Below are 21,254 nucleotides of genomic sequence, written 5' to 3'. Positions count from 1 at the left end.
CCACTACTACTACTGCTACTACTACTACTAATGCTTTATGACAATGGTGACAACTACTATTAATATAATACCACTACTAATACTTTATGACAATGGTGACTAATACTACAACTACTAATAGTTTATGACAATGGTGACTACTACTACTACTACTACTATGCTTTATGACAATGGTGGCGACTACTACTACTACTACTACTACTACCACTACTAATACTTTATGACTATGGTGACTACTACTACCACTACTAATAGTTTATGACAATGATGACTACTACTACTACTACCACTACTAATACTTTATGACAATGGTGACGACTACTACTACTACTACTACTAATACTTTGACAATGGTGACTACTTCTACTACTACTACTACTTTTATGACAATGGTGGCGACTACTACTACTACTACTACCACCACTAATACTTTAGGTGACACTACTGGACTACTACTATGACAATACCACTACTACCACTACTACCTTTAACATGGTGGCTACTACTACTACACTACCAATGACTTTATACCGACAATGGTGACTGCTACCACTACTAATACTTTATGACTATGGTGACTACTACTACTACTACTACCACCACTAATACTTTATGACAATGGTGACTACTACTACCACGACTAATAGTTTATTACTATGGTGACTACTACTACTACCACTACTATATGACCACATTGACTACTACAACTACTTTGAATACAAATACTTGTATTACTACTGTTACTACAATAGATCTATTACTATTATAACTACAATAAGTACCACCACCACTACAACTACCACTACTAGTACTACGACTACTCTTCCATTGCATTTTTCTAATGCAAATATTACTACAAATGCAACAAAATAACTACTACTAATCATACTTAAAACGAAGTATATAAACTATATACTTAAACATAAAGTAATACAAATACCACTACTTTGAAAAGGCCTACAACTGTTAAAATGACACTAACTATGACTATTACCACGATTCTCATACAAAATAATATCAACTCTACTACCACTACTACTGGGCTTACTACAACAGCTCCTAGAGGATCTGCTAGTACTAGCACTACTACTAATAACAACAATAATAACAATAATAATATTGATAATACTAATAATGATAGTATTGGTGGTGGTAGTAGTAGTAATAACATTGTAGTAGCTGTTGCAGTAGGAGAAGTTATTGAATATTGACAATGATAATAATACTAATAATCTGTTGCTTTGATGGCAGAGTGAGTCATCTGCTCACACATAGACGATCTGTGTGTGTGTGTGGTGTGTACAGCTGCTGTAAATCGGGCGTGAGGAGGAACGAGCGGTGAGGAAGTGTGAAAGCCTGCAGCTGTTCACGAGCAGCAGGACCATCATGGACAAACCTCCACACCCGCCGCTGTAGACTCCACCGTCAGGCCGCTCCAGAGCCGACGACAGGCGGGGGAAAGTTACCGCCGTCTACCCCGCCGCCGCAGCTGTTTCTGGGACCGAGAGGGCGGAGGTTTCTCCTCCTGTCCCTCCCTGCTGCTGCTGCTGCTGCTCCTGCTGGAAGAAGAAGAAGAAGAAGAAGAAGAAGAAGAAGAAGAAGAAGAAATGTGGCTGAAACCGGAGGAAGTTGTGCTGAAAAACGCACTGAAGCTCTGGGTGACGGAGAGGAGCAACGACTTCTTTCTCCTGCAGAGGAGGAGAGGCCACGGGGAGTCGACGGGCAGGATCACAGGTAAACACAAACAACCACAACACAAACAAACAAACACATAATAAACAGCAGAGGGCAGAGGAAGATACACGGGACAGTCAGTGAAGACAATGTAAAGACTGACAGGTGTCAGGTGACACAACCTGACAGGTAAACAATCACAACACAAACAAACACAGCAGGCAGAGTTACATGAGAGCAACACTGTAACAAACAGGTAAACAACAGTAAACAAATAAATGAACCACATTTGCGTGGAATCCTGGATTATTGTTGTTAATCCTGGATTCCAGTGAGAGTGACACAGGAATTCCCCTGCTCCAGTTTCATGGTTGGCCTCAGGCTGTGAGTGTGTGTGTTACTATGGCAACTGAAAGTAGCCCCCTCACGATCTGAGGGTCAGAGCTGATCCTGAGTCAGTTTGTGCGTCTGCAGACTCACTAACCACAACACAGAGAAGCAGAGACACAAGTGTGACACAAACCCAGTTTCATCACTTCCTGCTCTGCTCTGAAGTGGCGCCACAGACGGAAATTAATAAAATTTCAGGTGTAAAGAACACAACAAAACAAAGACAAATCACTTCTGTTAGTTCATCATTATTATTACAGAATTAATATTACATTATTCTGATGATCCATTTCATTCTTAACACATAAAACATGTTAAAGGTTTTGTTTGTAAATGATCAAAGTAAGGATTGTTAGATACAACGTTTTTGTCATCGATACAGACACCGATATCACAACCTTGAGTATTTATATAGAGATATGACTGTAAAGAATCACATTCATCCTAAATATTGTAAAGTCAAAATCTGATGTTGTCACAGATAATATAATAAAGAAGTTTGGAAACTTTTATTTAACTTTTCTCTTTTGAGTTTGAAGAACGTTTAAGTTTACTGTCCTGTATATGTATATATATATATATATATATATATATATATATATATATATATATATATACATATATTTAAATAACCTATATCCATATAATAACCTTATTAATCACAGGTTCTTTTGTTGTCAGAGTTTTCAGTGGTTTTTTAGATTTTCATGTCTATTTCTGTGCTCCATTATTCAAATGTGCGTGACCACGGTTGCTGCTCACTGTCGTCGCCCGAGCTACAAGTTACAACTCGTCCTCTTTGTCTCACTTCCTCTCTGCGCTGTGTCTCGGGACATCTTTGAAAAACTCAGCGTACAGCAGTCTCTCGTCTTCTGTCCCCCCCCCCACCCTCGTAAAACAGAATATCAGGAACTTCCTGGCCTAAGTTTACTTCTTTGTCTGCATGTTTGTCCCCACTGTTCCCATAGAGAGAGAGGGGTGAAAGGTCAAGTCCTGCAGTCACGCTGTGTGAGATTAACGCTGGTGCACAGAGCCAGAGTTTTCCACATTTGTTTACGTGCATTACATTAGAGCAGAAACTGAATAAACAGCTGTTTATTCCACCAGTGTGTGTGTACTGTACTGAGAGAAGGGCTGGGCAACAGAACATCTGCATCTGATCACTTCATACCACACCTACTGCTTTTATTTCCAAGAACATATTTGACTCTATATTAAGCTCACGCAGACGTCGTGTGCTTCTGAACGCGAGCAGTTATCCTTCTTTTGACATAGATCATCATAACACAACAAATAGTTCACAGAATTTCAATATAAAAGTGTTTGTTTTGATATGGTAACAGATAAGTAACAGATTTTTGATGAAAAACGTGTCTAAAAAGAGCAAAAAGTGGTGGCGGGCCACATGAAATCATACACTTTTAATGTTATATATGGAAAATACAAGATAAAAGCTAAATATACATGCAAAGAAAATGTAAAATTAGATGTTAAAGAAGATTTTAACAGCGATACAAGAAGGTATATAAAAATGTGTCAAAATTCGTACATATAGCTTACTAAAAGGATGGACATAAAGGATTAAAACAAACAAATAACACTTTTTTTTTTTTTTAAAAAGAACAAAATCTACTTAATCTCGCTGTTAAACTGAAGTTTGTAAAATGTTCCCTTCACTGCACCAAAGTCCATAGAGAAAAAGAACAATTTTACCATCACAGCACACAGGAGTGCTTGATCCACTGCTGCCTCCATCTCTACGTTCACATGTGTTATTTTATGAATTTGGTGTTTAAAATACTTTGTTTGGATTTAGCCAAATGACAAAAATGTACCAAATGATGCAGCAGTAGACGGTAACTTGTGTGTCCCCACGAGCTAAAATTGCTGATTTTCACACTGGACTTTGGTGCGGAAGAATGAGATGTTTTACAAATGTCAGATGAAAGATGTTTCCAGTGACAAAGATGTACTAATGTACCTTTTATTTTACACTCTTTACACTTTTGAGGTTTCTTTGCAGTGTAGGCAGTTGTCACCAGTTGCTGGAATAGTGATGGTTGTAGAACAGCCAATGCAAATTCTCCTGTCCAGAACAAGTGCAGAAGTGTAATTCTCTCTTAGATCAATTGATCCACATTATGCTGACATTTTATGATGAAAAAATTGATCAACAATGACATAAAGAAATGTTCCCTAAAACATAACATAGCCATTAAAACTGCGTTCAGCTCTTCTACAAGCCTCATCGAGGTCGACTGTCGCCTTTGTGTCTCTGCGTCAGTTTTCCAAAAAGTCTCCTCTTTTTTTTTCACTAGTGGAAAATGTAGCTGTGTAAACTCGTCTGTGTTCTTTGTGGTGACAGACAGATGGTTATGTGTTGCCAAGCTGCCGCGTCCACAGCTTCAGGCAGGTTTCACTTCGACTCTAAGATGTGGCTTCTGGCAGAAAGCCACAGTGACTCTTTGGTTTTCACTTTTCTTTACATTAAAGGTTTATATATATATATGTATATATATATATATATATATATGTATATATATATATATATATATATATATGTGTGTGTGTGTGTGTGTGTGTGTATGTATATATATATATATATATATGTAAGCTGTAAAACCTCTGCTTGTAGCTGATGCTATATTTGGCTTATAATGCACTATATTGTATAGTTTTCTATCCATTAAGAGAGAAAAGAACAAGGAGCATACAGTATGTTGCAAAGTTGTTTTGACCATAAAAACCTTCAGTGAATCACATTGTGATGACACAGTTTCAGGTTCCGTATTGTTGAGTTAAATCATATTAAATGTTTGACTCACTGTACTTTTTCACCTCATGTCTCAATAAATGAAAACCACATTTTACTAAATCTTCTATATATATTTAGTTCATTTGGTTATAGTCCGCTGCAATATATAAAAAATACATAAACCAATTAATTCCATTTGGATGGCATGAACATATCTGTCTCTTTATATTTACATATTTAAGTTGACTTTCACTTGTTATAATGGGACAGAAACAGAGAATCCCAGTTAGCACTTGTATGTCACATTACAGTTTGGCTTTTTAATCTTTTCTTAAACATGGATTCTGCGTTTCATAAAAAAACACACAGGTGATAATTTGGCTAATTTTAATCTGATTTATTAACAAATCAGTGTTTTATTCACACCCTGCTAGCTTAGTTTATTCTGTTCATGTCCAGCCTAATGCTAGCTTACCACACAGGTGATAGTTTGGCTCACTTGAGCTTTAATCCTAATTTGGCTTTAGTCTGTTCTTTAAACTACACTATTGTGTTTCATTAACAAAACAGGAAGTTCACCTCACAGGTTGTAGTTTGGCTAACTTTAGATTTAGTTATTTAACTGGACTTTTATGTTTAATCAACAAAACAAGAGTCGGTCTTCTACGCCCGTCCTTGTGTTAGCATAGCTCACAGGTGCTAGTTTGGCTAACTGTAGCTGCAGTTTGTTCAGTTCATTTTTACTTCAGTGTTTCACCAACAAAGCAAAGGTTTGAACTTTTAGCCAACGTTTTTGTCGCCAGCTGGACTTTTGTGTTTCATTAACAAAGTAGTAGGTCTGTTCACGTCCATCCTCATGCTAGCTTAGCTCCAGCAAACCAGTCTGTGAATGACTGTTGTCAAATATTCTATGCAATTATGAAAAGTAATTATCTGGAAAACATAAATAAATGTGCGTATAATGACGTAGAAAAACAGATAGCTGGTGTCGTATAGCTGATGTACTGATGTGATAATGTACTGATTTAACTGTTATGACTAATCAGTTTACCCGACATGATGTTTACCAGGACAGAGAACATGACGTTGAACAGAGATGTGATCTTTGCTGCCTTCATCACGTCCAGACTTTGACATGAACTTTGCTAGTGGCACGATAGATTGGTATGACTGATAGTGCTATCTTAGAAAAATCAAAAATGAGAGTCAAAAGTTTGTATGCGTGTGTGTGCGTGTGTGTTTCTTTTCCACAGAGGAAATATTGAATTAAAGCGCCACCACAAATTGCTGTTATTTGAAAAGCATGATTCAGATTAGCGGCGGTTTGTGAAGACGAAAATGTGACGTCTGTGGCCTTTAAAGACAGATCGTCAGCCTGTTCAGAGACCGTGTGTCTCCGTGTTCTTGGTCTGTCCCTAATCGAGGATCCAAATGCATGAATTCATTTAACGTTTAATCGATCTGTGGGGTCAATTTTAGTAACGTGAACATCTGCGGAGTTGATTGCAACAGTAGAGGAAACACAAGAGAGTTTGCCTCGAAGTGGGTTTCCTGCTGGGTTGTGGGATTAAAAGTTGTCCACTGACGAGACGAGGAGCATATTAGCTGCCTGGTTTCCACCTGTTGTTAAATGAACCTCATTTAAATGGTAATAAGGTCTGTTCCCTCTTCACAGCAGCGTTGTGGTAGGAATTACACAATTATAAAAGAGGATAAAAGTTATCTCATGCTGTCCTCTCTGTCTGTCCTTTGTGATGTCTCCAGTCAAAAACCTCTACATCTCATCATCAACATTCATGGTTTTTAATATAAGGTCTCCTTGTGGGGGCGCTGGACACGGTGCTGGACTCCAATGCCAGGGTCACTCCTTTCCGCATCCTTCTCCAGGTTCCTGGCTCCCAGATCAGCTGGGTCATTGCCAGTGGTGAGTTGAAAAACTCTTCTTCCTCTTCTTAAGTACGTCATCATTTCATCTCAGGTGATTGAGCAGATGTGCCACAGCCGTTGAATTTCTTCCCTGGTTTGCTTTTGTGTCCTTCAGGAGCTGCCGTAGAAGAGGTGAACAAGCACTGGGATTGGCTGGTCCACAACCTGCTTCACTCTCTGTCTGTGTTTGAGAACAAGGAGGATGTTGCCAGCTTTGTCAAAGGAAAAGTCAAGGTCTGAAATGTGTATTTTAGAGTTTTAGACGTGTGTTTTTATGGTTGTGGACTTCAAACGGATCCCTCCTTTTGTAGGGCCTCATTGCAGAGGAGGTCCGGGGCCGCCAGGCCGCCCAGGAGGAGGACCCGGAGAAGTTCAGGGAGGCACTGCTTAAGTTCGAGTTGCACTTTGGCCTCCCGTCATCAGAGAAATTGGTGACGTTCTACTCCTGCTGCTGCTGGAAGGGCCGGGTGCCTCGGCAGGGCTTCCTCTACCTCAGTATCAACCACATGGCCTTCTACTCTTTCCTGCTGGGGAAGGAAGGTAAGTACAGAACAGAGAGGGATTTCTCCCCGTGGTCTTTTAATATGAGATGTCTCAGAGTAATGGCCACCTAGACACTAGGGACTCAAGACTTGGCCAATGTGGACTCAACTTGGGGACAATTGGGGACTCAAGACTTGACTTGGACTCAAGGACTCAGACTTTATCGATACTGACTCAAACACTGGGTGGTGAAGACTCAACTTGGACTCAGTGAAAGGGTCTTGATTTAGAATCGACTTAGAGGTGAGTTCTTTGGTGACTCAGACTCCAAGACTGGGCCCTCAGGACTCAACATAGACTCAAATATGGTGAGTGAGACTCATGATGATCCAGACTCCGGTAAAGGGGATTTGACTAGCACTCTTTTTTCATGACTTGGACTTTGATTAAACTTTGAACTTTTCGTAACCCAACGCAACCCAATCTCGGTCTTCTTCTCCTCTTTTTTTTACTTCAGTCAAGTTTGTCATTCCGTGGGCAGAGGTGACGCGGCTGGAGCGGGTCTCCACCGGGCTGATGACGGAGGCGATCCGGGTCAACACTAGACAGCGGCAGAGAGAGTTCTCTATGTTCCTGAACCTTGATGAGACATTTGGGGTCATAGGTCAGCTGGCTGACATTGCTCTCAGGCGGCTGCTGGACAGCGAAGGCCTGGAGCTGGACCGAGTTCTGCAGCAGCCCGCACGCATCACCAAGAGGTCAGCGTCTAAAATACTGTATCTGTGTCGGTCATGGCAAAGAAATTAAGAAAGATTTGAGTCACATACAGAGTGGAGAAAATAAAATAAAAGTGAATTAATCTCCTTAGGGCTCAAATCAGATTTAGCTTCTTTTCAAGAAGAACAAACTGAAACCTCCTCTGCCAAAACATTTGAGGAAAACAAATTGTTTGCTTGAAGGTCTCCTCATCTTTCTCTCCAGAATCCTTGAGGAACAGGCGCTGAGGGAGTACGTCCTCGCTCTGTTTCGTCTCCCTCGCAGCGAGAGACTCCACGAGGTGGCGTCCTGCTCCGTGTGGACGCCGCACGCACGCTGCCATACGAGCGGGACTCTGTACACCACCGACAGCTACCTGTGCTTCTCCAGCCGGGAGGAAGGCAGCTGCATCCTGCTCCTCCCCCTCACCGAGGTACAGCACCTGAAAATGGAGCAGCGGGTTTTACGAGGAGATGAGTTTGAGTCTCCAGTTCCAACCACTTGGATTATGCCTGCCGGGGTGTTGACAGTTCACGTGCTGTACTATAAACCAGCCTAACATCACTACTGTAAATATCTGCAGGAAGCTAAAGTCAAGAAGTTCTTGGTTCATTAGTCCAGGAATTGTTGCGTAAATAGTTCAGAGTTTGAGAGGCTGAAACTCATCTGAAGCATTTGACGACATGTGACCGCAGAGTCACACGTCAGCCTGTTTGTCTGGAGACTCTTTATCTGAGAGTTTTCAGCTGTGAAGCCTGTGAAGTTTAGGTTGTTAAACAATCCGTGTTTGTTCTGCCAGCAGTGAGTTAAACAGTAACACACACGCTCACACTGGCTGGTTATATGTGCTCGACAATGTTCACACACTCTCACAACAATAGAAGACACAAATCACAAGTTTAAAGGACAATTTTTTAAAAATGAATATCCAAATAATTGTGTCAGAGTTTAAAAGTAACTTTAACGTACTGTAATGTCACTGACAATATAATATAATATGTAGAGTGCAACCAAGTGAGATACAAACCATAACCTACAGCATAACACAACAAAGCTATGACTTAGCATAGCACAACACAACAAAGCTACTGTATGACAAAGCATAGCAGGACACAACAACACTACGACTTAGCATAGCATGACACAACAAGACTAAGCTATGACAAAGCATAGCATAACACAACAAAGCTATGACAAAGCATAGCATAACACAAAAAAGCTATGACAAAGCATAGCATAATACAACAAAGCTATGACAAAGCATAGCACACTGCTATGACAAAGCATAGCATAACACAACAAAGCTACGACTTAGGATAGCATAACATGACAAGCTACAATTTAGCACAACACAACATAACAAAGCTATGTCAAAGCATAGCATAACACAACAAAGCTACGACAGCGTAGCATGACACAACATGAAAAGCTAGGACTCAACAAACATAACAAAGCTATGATGTAGCGTAACATAACAAAGCTATGACATAACATACTGTAGCATAACACAAACCACGCAAAGCATAACACAACAAAGCTACGACTTAGCGTAGCATAACACAACATGACACAGTGATATAACATATAGCATCGGTGTAACATTAAACACACATATATTGTTAAGGAGAAATGTGAGAAATGAACAGTTTCAATGTGAATTTCTGTCATATTTTCATGTTCATGTTGCCGTTTATTCATGTATTTGCTCTTCCCTCCACTGCCGCTGTTTAATCCTCCATTTCCTCTGTTTTCTGTTTGTGCTTTGTCTTTTACAGAAGTGTAATCACTTCCTCTGAACCCACTGTGTTACTGTGGCTAACAATAGCAGTCATATTATCAGTAATAATAATAATAGTCCCGCTCCACTCTTCAGTCTCCATTGTCTGTTGTTTTCCTGCACACTTCCTGCATAGTTTGGATTTCATTAAAATCCTAATAATATCAGAGTAGAACAGCTTTTATGTATAATTTATGTTCTCCTCTCTTAACTTGGTCAGGTGTTGTCCATCGAGAAAGCGGAGAGCACCTCGCCGCTTCCCAACCCCGTCATCGTGAGCGTCCGCATGAAGAAGGCGTTCCAGCTGATCGAGCTGCAGGACAGAGACGAGTTGGTGGACAGTCTCAACTCCAGACTCAGAGCTCTGCAGTGGAAAGTGTCCATGTTCCGCAGCAGGAAAGACAGCAAGAGGAGCCTGGTACGATCTTTTAATGAGGAGCCAGAAAATATTCACATTTAAGAAGCTGAAAAATCAGAAACCAACTGTAAGGAAATCATCCGACCTCCGCCAACACTGGGCCACCTGTGTTTTACACACCAGTACCTGTATTTTGTTTTTACAGAATGGCAGTAAATTTAGTCAGAAACGCAATATTTTTTAATCCCAAATTTTACCCTTGCTGTGAATTATATTGTGAATTAGCTCAGAATAGATTGTTGTTTTTGAAAAGTGAACCCTCGTATGAAAAATACTGCTCCAAACAAGTTAAAGTTAATAAGTTAGTGGTGCTGAGAGATTTTTAGAGACGATGTCTTCTAGAAAGAGACAAGTTTTCAGGAGTTCAGAAGCATTAGGGAGATTGTTCTACTGGAAAATGAATTTAGTTTTTTTCTACTCTGCATGATTTTATGTGCGTTTTTAATTTGTGGATTAAAAAAGACCTCAATTGAAACACAGAAAGTCCAATAGTTCTGCATGGTTGTGCGCTCACTCTTTTTATTTCCTCAGGGCTCGCCGACTCCCTACTACACCTTCTACTACGACACTGGCTTTTCAGACGAGGAGGAGATCGAGGAGCAGGTTCTACGCAACACCATCAACAGCGAGGCGCTGATGACGGCCTTCCACCAAAACAAACCGGGAGCCAACGGCAACAAGGTAAGACAAACAAACACCGTTGCGTGTTTTTGTTTGTTTGTGAGTGCTAACAGCAGCATGTGTGCGTTTGCTGCGTCAGAGCATGGAGCAGGTGAAGGAGCAGCTGTGGGACAATCACTTCTCAGAGTTCGGACGCGGCGTCCACATGTTCCGCACGGAGAAGATCCAGAGGCTCGTCGCCATGGGGATACCGGAGTCGCTGCGAGGGGAGCTGTGGATGACACTCTCTGGTGAGCTTATAACGTGTTCCGGTTGCCTCTGAAATCGGAACTGGGATATTCGACCGTGAATGTGTGCAAAACTTTCAACTTTCAAGTCCTTCAATAAAGACACTTAAAGTGAAAATATTACAAAATTAGACCATAATTAAACATTTATGTATCCTCAAATACATTAGGTGTTAACCATATTACATATATAGTCTAGAAACAGTAAACCCGTGAACGGAGCTAGCAGCATGCTACAGCTAATACTCTCTAAGAAATATCTCTGAAAAGTGAAACCTAACTGTGGCAGCAAACACTGCAAATTACTACAAAGACTTAGAAATGAATTCAAGTTTTTACTGTTTTAATTAATTAAACTCACTTTTTTAACCTTATTACTCAGCTAATATTAGCATTACAGCTAGCTTTGCTAATTAAACTAACTAATCTAGTTGGTATGTGGTATTTTATTTGTAAAAGGTAAGTAGCAAAATAACACAGACACCGGTGGGTTAGCATTGTGTGTACGTCACAAAAACAACAACAACAAAAAACTACGGCTAGCTTACCCACCATGGCTGGAGCAGCCATCTTGAATTGTCAACTCGAAATATTGCTTCGTACTGAAAACTACGATTTATTCTACACACATGCCAAAGCGTGGCTACTTCCTGTTACGGCTAATGTTTCACGACAGTTGTGGTTGTTACCTGCTGTAAAAATGAAAGCTGTAAATTGTTTAGACAGGAAGTAGCCTGTCGGAACAGGAAGTAGACACATTTCACTACTTCCTTATTTGAGTAGAACAAAAAATGTCTTTTTTTGGTACAGATAAAGAGTTCAAACCAGTTTATGACTTATAACTGGGAAATAGAATAGATTACTTATATATATATATATATATATATATATATATATATAGACTTAATCTATATTTGTTTTTTATTTAAACGTAATGTTGCTGTTTAATTTGAGAATAAATGAGATGAACATTTAACTTTGTTCTTTTACTTTTCTTGTACTTTTTTAATCTCTGCCTCTGTCTCACTGCAGCTGTCAAACTGAAAACCATGAACCAAAACTTGTAGAGGAACTAGGATTTTTCTCAGAGGAAATACTGATCATTTAAAGATGTTTTACAGGAAGTGAATCCCTGTCTCACTCTCTCTGCATCTGCGTGTGTGTGTGTGTGTGTGCGTGCGTGCGTGCAGACGCGTCCTCAGAGCTGGAGTCTCATCAGGGTTACTACACCAACCTGGTGCAGAAGTCCATGGGTCAGAGCAACCTCGCCACAGACGAGATCGAGCGGGACCTTCACCGCTCGCTGCCGGACCACCCGGCCTTCCAGAACCCCACCGGCATCGCCGCGCTCCGACGCGTCCTCACCGCCTACGCTCATCGCAACCCGAAGATCGGATACTGTCAGGTGAGATCGAGCTGAGCATCGTCACCTCCCAGTTGAGCTTGGAAACCTCTCGCTCTCCTGCACCAAAGTCCATGAAAGACAAAAACAGCATTTTTAGCTCACAGGGACACAGGAGCTGCGGGTCTGCTGCTGCCTCGTGTGGTCACTTTGTGTCACTGATAATAATCGTTTCAAACACCAAAGTCACAAGAAAACCCATGAACAGTTAGCGATGGAGGCAGCAGTGGATCAACGACGTAAAACCGCTGGTTTTCTCAGAGTTCACACAAACTTCATTTTATGTAGTTAAGAGATCTTTTTTTCTCTTTCCAGTCAAATCGAGAGCCAGGACTCCATGTACTTATATTTTGAGATAAATAAAAAGACATTTGTGTAAAGACAGAATAAAGGAAAGAAATAGGTATTGATCTGCAAGTGTAATGTAACCAGATTATTGTCTTTTAAATGTGAACTCAGGCCAAACACAACATCATTTACATTTCATTTAAATGTCTGTCTGTTGAATCTCCAGTCGATGAACATCCTGGCGTCGGTTCTGCTACTTTACGCCAAAGAAGAGGAAGCGTTCTGGCTGCTGGTGGCCGTCTGTGAGAGGATGCTGCCCGACTACTTTAACCGCAGGGTCATAGGTCAGTGATCGGAGGTCAGAATCACGGCTATACTTTCAGACTCTGCGCTTTGCCCGTCTAATAAAATCAGCACCTGCTTCAATCTTCACGTAACACAGACTTTTTCTTTAGTTTGTAGACCACTCACTCTCCTGCACCAAAGTCCATAGAAAAAGACAGCAATTTTCGCTCATGGGGACACAGGAGCTGCTGCTCTACTGCTGCATAATTTGTTCAATTTGTGTCATATTTTAAACAGAATTTACAAGAAAATACATTTAAACAAAATAGAGGCAGCAGTGGATCAACGACTGCTGTGTGCTGTGGTGTAAAATCACAGATTTTCTCTCTGGAGTGAAATCTCTTGTTAAAAACGTTTGTTAAAAACGATGAGAAAAAGTGACAAAGGTGATGTTAAAGTATTGCAGACTGCAGGAGAATATTTCATATGTCAGTGTTGATAGTTGGTCCAGTTGTTATTTTCTACGGGAAACCATTTACATGAGCTCAGAAAAAGAAATCACCTTATTTTGAACCTGGATAAAACAAAGCCTTATTTCCTGTGTTTGTGAAGCGGGATGTTTATGAGCCGCGCGACGTGCGTTTCAAACAATTTCCTCTTCCCCTTTTTCAATGTCCAGACGTTTGCAGCCGCGTTCTCATCTGCAGTGATACAAAGATATTAAGGCCGATTATTTTTAGCGTCGTCACAAAAACAACATTAAATCTCAGCATTTGTGTGAGTAAATACGTTTTTAAAGAAGGAAAAAGTGGATAATTACATTTTTTCCTTGTTTTTGGATCTACATATTGTTCTACAGTGTAAAATGTAAACATCAGAAAAAGAAAATAGTTGTTTTGTCTCTTAGGGTTATTTATTTATGATGTTAAAATAGGAATTTGCATTTTAATGGACAAATAGTGGTGTTTTTTTTAGCAGGTTTAATTCACAGCATTCACACTGAAAGACTACCGTTTGCTGCCATCTAGTGGCCAACTTGTGAAAAACAGCAATTGAAAGTTCAAGATGAGACAAAACAATATCATTTCCAGTTTATTCAGATCAGTCATTTTAATCGGATGAATACAATGAATACATTAAATACTTATTTAAATGTTACTTCCTTCCTTAAGTTATTTATTCATTTATAAACGTGAACCTTTAAATAAATGGACACTTTAAACGTTGTGACGCTGAACATTGTCGCCCTCTTTTCTAAATTTACACTAAATTTATTTCAAAACACAAGAACTTCTATTAAAACTGCTGCATCATATAAACATTAAATTAGATTTGCAGCATTTTGAACATTTTTAACTAAAGGGCTTTTTTTTAAGGGGTAAGACCTGGTTTTAGGGTTAGGGTTAAGTTAAGGTAAGGGGAATGCATTATGTCTATGATGTGTCCTCATTAAGATATAAAAACAGGTTTGTGTGTGTGTGTGTGTGTGTGTGTGTGTTGTCCTACAGGAGCTCAGGTGGACCAGTCGGTCTTCGAGGAGCTGATCCGCGAGCGTCTGCCCGAGCTGGCCGAGCACGTGCCGGACCTGTCGTCCCTGTCGTCGGTCTCCCTCTCGTGGTTCCTCACGCTCTTCCTCAGCGTGCTGCCCTTCCACAGCGCCGTGCGTGTCGTCGACTGCTTCTTCTTCCACGGGATTAAGGCCGTCCTGCAGCTGGGATTAGCCGTCCTCGACGCCAACGCCGCGCTGCTCTCGGCCAGCACCGACGACGGACAGGCCCTGATGATCCTCACCAGGTAGACCTGAACCAGAGACTGGGTTTTAATGCTGATGCGAAAAGAGAAGAGAACACAGGAGGATGGAAGTAGCAGTTAGCCACTAGGGGGCGATCCTTACTTGCTTTATACTGTTTGTAAACCTGTTTAGTTTTAGCTCTTCTTCAATAGAGTTTGAAACTTATGTTTACATTTAGAGGAAATAGATGACGCATATGATTGGACACCAGTGTGATTGACAGCTGGTATCGTCCAATAGGAGCCTGGTTGGCCTCAGAACTTTCGAAAGCTTGAAACTAAACAGTCTAAGATCGGAGTGTTTGTCAGAACAGTGAGCAACTCAAATATGATTTTTAAAAGTCCAGTGTGGAACATTTAGCAGTTTTTAGCACAAAAGGGAGTCCCCCAAGGTTCAGTACTCGGCCCGTTATTGTTTATTATAAATAATCTATAACTACAGTTAAAAACATGATGAAGAGCCACATCTGCTATAAACACAACATGAAAAACAACAATTACATACATGACATACATTCATGGGATTGTACACTGTAAAAAGTCTTTTAAAGATATAATTTTTTATATAATAAAGTTTTCTTTTCCAAATTGAAATAATTTCACCAAAATGTTGCACACTTTAAGTATGTTTGTTTGAGAGTTTAATCCCTTAAAAAATAAAAAGTTTTGATTTTTGTAGCCTCAGAATAAGCATATCTGAGAATCCGGAGAAAAAACTAATATTCTCTGATAAATGGAAGATAAATCTTGAATGAAATGAGATTTTTTTCCTCTTACATTAAATTTATAATCTGATATAATTCCAGTTTCCTGGAGCAGGTGGACAGTGAAGCGTCGCCTCTTCCTCCGTCCTCTCCGCCTGCTGCAGAGCAGAGCAGCCGGGGGGACGACGACGTCCCCGCCGCGGGACACATAAACATCACCGACCTCATCAACGAGTCGTACGAGGTGACGTGCGGATTCATATGCTGTCGGTTTTCTGTTTCTGTTGCCGTCGGCGTCACGTCACATGACTCTGTGCTGTTTGTGTTTCCCGTCGTCAGAAATTCGGAGACCTGACCGTGCGTCAGATCGAGAGACTTCGCTGTCGACACAGAATCCGAGTCCTGCAGGCTCACGAGGACACGACCAAAGAAAACGCTGTGAGAATGAAAACGTTTCAGAGAGGATTATAAAATGTTAGCTCAGGTTTATTAAACTTAAAGAACATGTGAGACCATCTCTTGTTTCTGTTTGCGTCCGTGCAGTTAAGACTGGTGACTCCGGACGTCTCCATCTCTTCAGAGAACTTGTCCGACATCTACGACCTCTTTAAGGTACAGTATCTCCTCCTCCTCCTTCCAGTTCATCAATCCTCAGACTTGATCATCTCCTCCTCTCCCTCTGCAGACGGAGCACTTCATCAGTCTGTACTGGGGCGACAGCAGCTCGGCGGCGGCGGCAGAGGCGGCGGCGTGGAGCTACATGGACTCCGGCCGCTCGTACCTGGAGCGTCAGTACCGGCTGGACCGGCCCCAGTTCAAGAGCCTGTACGGGCTCCTGGTGCCGTGGCCCGGCGAGTCCAACCAGCACACGGACACGGTGGCCAACCGCACCTTCACGCTGCTGGACCAGGACCGGGACAACCTGGTCACCTTCAGGGAGTTTGCAGGCTGGCTGGGTAAGTGGAGGAGGAGGAGGAGGAGGAGGAGGCGTGACCTTTTAAGATAAATAAATAAAGACGAGAAACATCTTTTTTCATGTTTCAGACACGTTGTACTGTGAGGAGCTGAACGAGAAGATACGGCTGCTGTATCGCCTCCACATCCCACCAGGTTATTCTTTCTGATTTTTGAAGTGTGTTTGATCAGTGAGTTACATTCAGCTGAAAACAGGTTCACATTAGACTTGATGTGATTAGATATAATCTACTAATCACATCAAGTCTAAAACGACTCAGAACGACTTCTACCACATGTTCTTGTTGTTCAAAAACACTTTTAGTTTTAGGAGTTGTTGATCCACTTCTGCCTCCGTTTGTAGCATGAAATGCGTGAAGTCTGTTATCTGGATTCACCTCAGTGACTTAAACTGACCACACGAGGCAGCAGTGGACCATTAGCTTCTGCGTTCCCATGAGCTTAAAATGCAGATTTGTATTTCATGGGATTTGGTGCAGAAAAGCTTTTACAGCTTTACAAACTTGTGTTTCCAGCCAGAAAACGCAATCCAGTGTTTTTTTTGGTTCAAAGCTGCTTCAAAAAACCCAGACTGTCCCTTTAAATATGGTCATTAACCTCAGCGCGCGTGTGTGTGTGCAGCTCTGACTGAGAGCGAGGACGACCCGTCCCTGATGAAGAATCCCCTGTTGTCCACTAACAGACCGCTCTACGTCAATAAACCCTCTGGTCCGTTCCACACACACTTTCTGTTTTCTGTTTGTTTGTTTGTTTGTTTGTTTGTTCGTGTTGGTGACGGAGGCTGCTGTGGTTACAGATGTTGAAGGTGAAGTGAAAAGAGAAGATTTCCAGGAGCAGCTGAAGCAGATGTTGAAGGATTTGGCCAAAGAGAAGCAGAAGGACGTGGACAAACCTCTGCCGCTCATGAACCAGGTCAACGACATCAAACACAATATTATACATCCAAGTGTTTACGATCAGCAGTCTGAAGTTAATCATTAGTAATTATAAGCATTTAAATAATAAATGGATTTAACTAATAAAGGAAAAGGGACATTCTTTTATATTCTAACGTAAAATGTCCTTTTTATATATTTTTACTAAAAACCATCTCTTCTCGAGCAAAATTGCAATTTGAAACGAAGCAAGAGGAGAAGCAAATCAGAAAATCTGTAGTAATTGTAAATATTTCGTATCTTAGCGTCGTATAGAATATTAATGTTTATGAAGTTAAAGCTTTTTTTTGTTTTTAAATCTACAAATTAAACTAAAAGCTAAATCACGGCTGACATTTAGATCAGAAAAGTCGCATTTAGTCCGAACACGTAGCGTGTTAAAAGACGAGATTTACAGAACATAACTGATAGAACGAGAAAGGACGTCGGAACGTCTTCTACAGCAGAAGGTGAAGATCGTAAATACTCCGACGTCACTAGCAGTCGATAGATGGACACTTTTTGTAAGAATAAATAAATAATTGTTAACCTTCTTCTTCTGTGTCTGCTCGTCCACAGTGGGAGTTTATCCAGTTCTGTAAAACCCTCTACAGTTTGTTCCACGGCGACTCGGAGGAGAACGAGCTTTTCCAGGCGATCGCGACCGTCACCAGCCTCGTGCTGCAGATCGGCGAGGCCAGTCACCGCGGAGACGCCTCAGAGTCGCCAGTGAAGAAGACACAGGTGACGGCAGGTGATGATGTCACTGCAGGAGGGGGAGGCGGAGGCGGAGACAGGAACACGACAGCGGAGAAGGAGTGGACGGTGAGCTTGGCTCAGATCGTGGCGTCGCTGTTGACCGAACAGTCGCTGGTGAACTTCCTGGAGAAGTCGGTGGATCTGAGCGAGAAGATCGCGGAGGCCAAAGAGAAGCAGTATCACCAGCGCGCAGGTTTGCTCACGCTGCAGCAAAAACATCGCAGCTGACTAACGAGACGACGCCCACAAACTTCACTTACTGATCAGCGATCGATCGCTATCATAGGACGCGACGCAGCGGAGAGCCTTAACGTGACGTTTCTAATCTCACAAACTCTACTTTTTTTACTCTAAATGACAAAAGTAAAGGTCCAGTATGCAACACTTGCGTATGCCGCAGTCACACGGATGTTACTTGCAGCGATTTTACGTACAAAGTCAATGCGAAATGTGAAGAGACGCACAATTAGCGTTGGCCAGACGCAACGCGTTTCTGCGTCTTTCGCTCAAGTGGAAAAATTTCAACGTAAGCAAAAGGGTCGTACAAAACCCAGCGAGCGCGGAAACCAATCAGCATCGATTCTCTGGATAATGTCGCATGACGTCATTTCCGTGTCCAGTGGCTAGCTAGATTTGCTTGGTTCACAATGGAGGAGAAAAACTGTACGACAAAACACAGACCAAGAAAAAGCTGGACTAAAGTCAGCGAGGAAGTCGGTCTATCGCCACTCTTGCGAAAATTGCACAGAACATGATTTTGCAGCGCGTTCAGCGTGAGCACAGACGTCACAAATGTCACTAAAAAGGTCCTTTCACGACTTCTCGACCCGTATGAACTCGCCTTCGCAGAAATGCCTGAGTGATATTACGAGGTACTGAGTCTAAGCAGGAATTAACGATGTGTTGACCCGGCTTGTGGACACGCGATAAAGACGTACTCGTCTGGTGAACCCGTCCGTTCGATCGCAGCAGGGATGCGCGTTTCCGACGGCACTCGAATGTCTAAAGAAGCTCAAAAACAACGTACAAAAGTTCTCTATATTTACATAAGTAATGTTTGTTAAGGCAGAAAGTTGCATATCGGACCTTTTTATGTAAAAATAGTGAAAAATAATCCGTCACGACTTTAACATCAAGCATTAAATTAATAATAAACTCACGACTAACGCGTATAAACCACTTTCTAACACTTTATTGATTCACTTTTCCCAGATTAATCGTCTTTCTTGTTTTTTTTTCTCGTCCTGAGCCAAAGTTTTTGAGAAATCTGCCTTTAAAAAAAAATGTAAATAATTGTTGATTTTTTTTTGGGAGATCAGTGATGAAACATTTCCATGGTAACACTAAAAGGCTGAATGATTAAGTATTAATATGTGAAATATCTCTTTATGGAGGCTGCCTTATTTAAAAGTCGCATTAACAATCATTACAGCGTGTGTTTTTTTTTACTGATTTTATAACTTTTTTTCTTTCAATATCACATTTTTTCACATGCACAAAACTCGTTAAATGGACTTTTGTTTTTTTAAGTTTTTAAGAAACACTGCGGAAGTTTAAAGTTACAGGAAGCAGAAAAACAACACTGGAGGTTTTCAAAATAAAAAGCACTGGAAAAACACGTCTGATTTTGAAGATTTGTACCTGAAAGTCACTCAAATTGGACATTTGTGTCTAAAATGTGAGGAAAAGTTCTATAGGGAAGGTTTTAATATATAATTTGTATAAATATATAATGTCACTGTGACGTTTGAAGACTAAAATCGGTCCAGTTTGTTCAAGTGAACAGATTTTGTAAGAGATTTGAAACAGATTCAGAGATATTGGGGGATTTGTTGTTGGACCTTCATCTGTAAGTCTGAGTAAATGTTTGTACCATGTTGTTAAATGTTACAAGAATTTACTTGAAGATTTTATGAGAAGAACAACCAACAAGTTCTCATCAAGTTATCCTTGATAACTTCCAAGTGACTGTTCAGTCAAAAAAAATTAAAGATTCAAAAGTTCTGTCTAAAATGGCGTCCCCTGATGGGAGTTAGTCGGGTAAATCTCACCCCACACTAGAGGACAATTGTCTTCCGATTATCTGGACAAATGATCCTGTAGTGTGAGGGATTAACAGACTCCATTTTAACGCCATCAAATCATAAGAATTAAACATGTTTGATATATACGATTGAACAGTGATTGGTGGCGTAAGCAGAAAAAACGCAATAACCAATGACAGCGAGTCGACCAGGAAGCTGATGTTTACGAACTTATGTTTAGAACAGAAACTTGTACAAGACAAGTTGATTCCGTCTTCTCAGCGATGGCTTCTTTCAGGTTTTCTACCGTGTTTCTCCCGGAAAATACATTGAATAATAGTAATAAAGAAAATGACTCTATACTGTTTGTCAATGTATATATTTTCTCCAATTTAATTATTTTTGCTTAAGATGTTTTGTTCTAAGCCAAAAAGCTGACAAACTAACTAGCTAAATAGTAAGCAAGCTAGCGCGCTAACTAGCTAGCTAGCATGCTCGCTGAAGTCAACTTAAATGAAGCAAGTTTCTGTGAAATCTCTGGAATCTTGTCCTTGAAAATACTATATATTTTCTCCAATTCAATTATTTTTGCACCCAAATGTTTTGTGAAAAAAGCTGATAAACTAGCTAGCTAAATAGCGGGCTAGCTAGCATGCTAACTAACTAGCTAGCTAGCATGCTAACTAACTAGCTAGCTAGCATGCTCGCTGAAGTCACGTTAAATCATCCACGTTTCGGTGAAATCTCTGGAATCTCCTCCAATGAAATGGTTTGAGTGTGTGGTCCTGAGTCTGGACTGGATTGTCTAATCTGTGTTTTCTGAGGATGAAAACATTGAAAAAGTTAAAAGTTCACTGTGTCTGCAGTCTCCCGTGTTCTTAAAATCAAGGCAGATTTGAAAATCCTCTGGTGTGAGGCAGGATTAACGCCTGTGTGTTTGGAGACGTCACAACCATCTTGTATCCTGTGTCCTTCCACAGTCCAAAAACATGCAGAGGTTAAGTGGACGCTCTAAAATGACCGTC

The 21,254-nt window shown here is 40.9% G+C and overlaps 1 protein-coding gene across 1 annotated transcript; it reads left to right on the top strand.

Annotated features, from left to right (window-relative positions):
• The first annotated feature begins 1,288 nt into the window (after positions 1-1,288).
• LOC122762912 (TBC1 domain family member 8) lies at positions 1,289-20,589 on the top strand. Its single transcript, XM_044018085.1, has 20 exons — positions 1,289-1,734; positions 6,633-6,743; positions 6,861-6,979; positions 7,057-7,285; positions 7,746-7,986; positions 8,210-8,417; positions 9,982-10,179; positions 10,711-10,860; positions 10,940-11,090; positions 12,278-12,492; positions 13,004-13,121; positions 14,571-14,856; positions 15,660-15,801; positions 15,897-15,995; positions 16,101-16,169; positions 16,243-16,513; positions 16,602-16,667; positions 17,154-17,240; positions 17,329-17,444; positions 18,026-20,589. The coding sequence occupies exons 1-20, from the start codon at positions 1,608-1,610 to the stop codon at positions 18,431-18,433; spliced, it is 3,411 nt and encodes a 1,136-aa protein (XP_043874020.1). The 5' UTR covers positions 1,289-1,607; the 3' UTR covers positions 18,434-20,589.
• Positions 20,590-21,254: the final 665 nt, after the last annotated feature.

Source organism: Solea senegalensis, linkage group LG2 (assembly GCF_019176455.1).
Source record: "Solea senegalensis isolate Sse05_10M linkage group LG2, IFAPA_SoseM_1, whole genome shotgun sequence".
Taxonomy (NCBI): Eukaryota; Metazoa; Chordata; class Actinopteri; order Pleuronectiformes; family Soleidae; genus Solea; species Solea senegalensis.
This window is presented reverse-complemented; position numbering and strand designations above follow the sequence as displayed.

Excerpts from the sequence above, each read along its gene's own strand:
- LOC122762912 (XM_044018085.1), top strand. The coding sequence starts at position 1,608 with ATGTGGCTGAAACCGGAGGAAGTTGTGCTGAAAAACGCACTGAAGCTC. Across the intron at positions 12,493-13,003 it reads CGAAGATCGGATACTGTCAG|TCGATGAACATCCTGGCGTC; the intron begins GTGAGATCGAGC and ends TTGAATCTCCAG. Across the intron at positions 14,857-15,659 it reads GCCCTGATGATCCTCACCAG|TTTCCTGGAGCAGGTGGACA; the intron begins GTAGACCTGAAC and ends ATATAATTCCAG.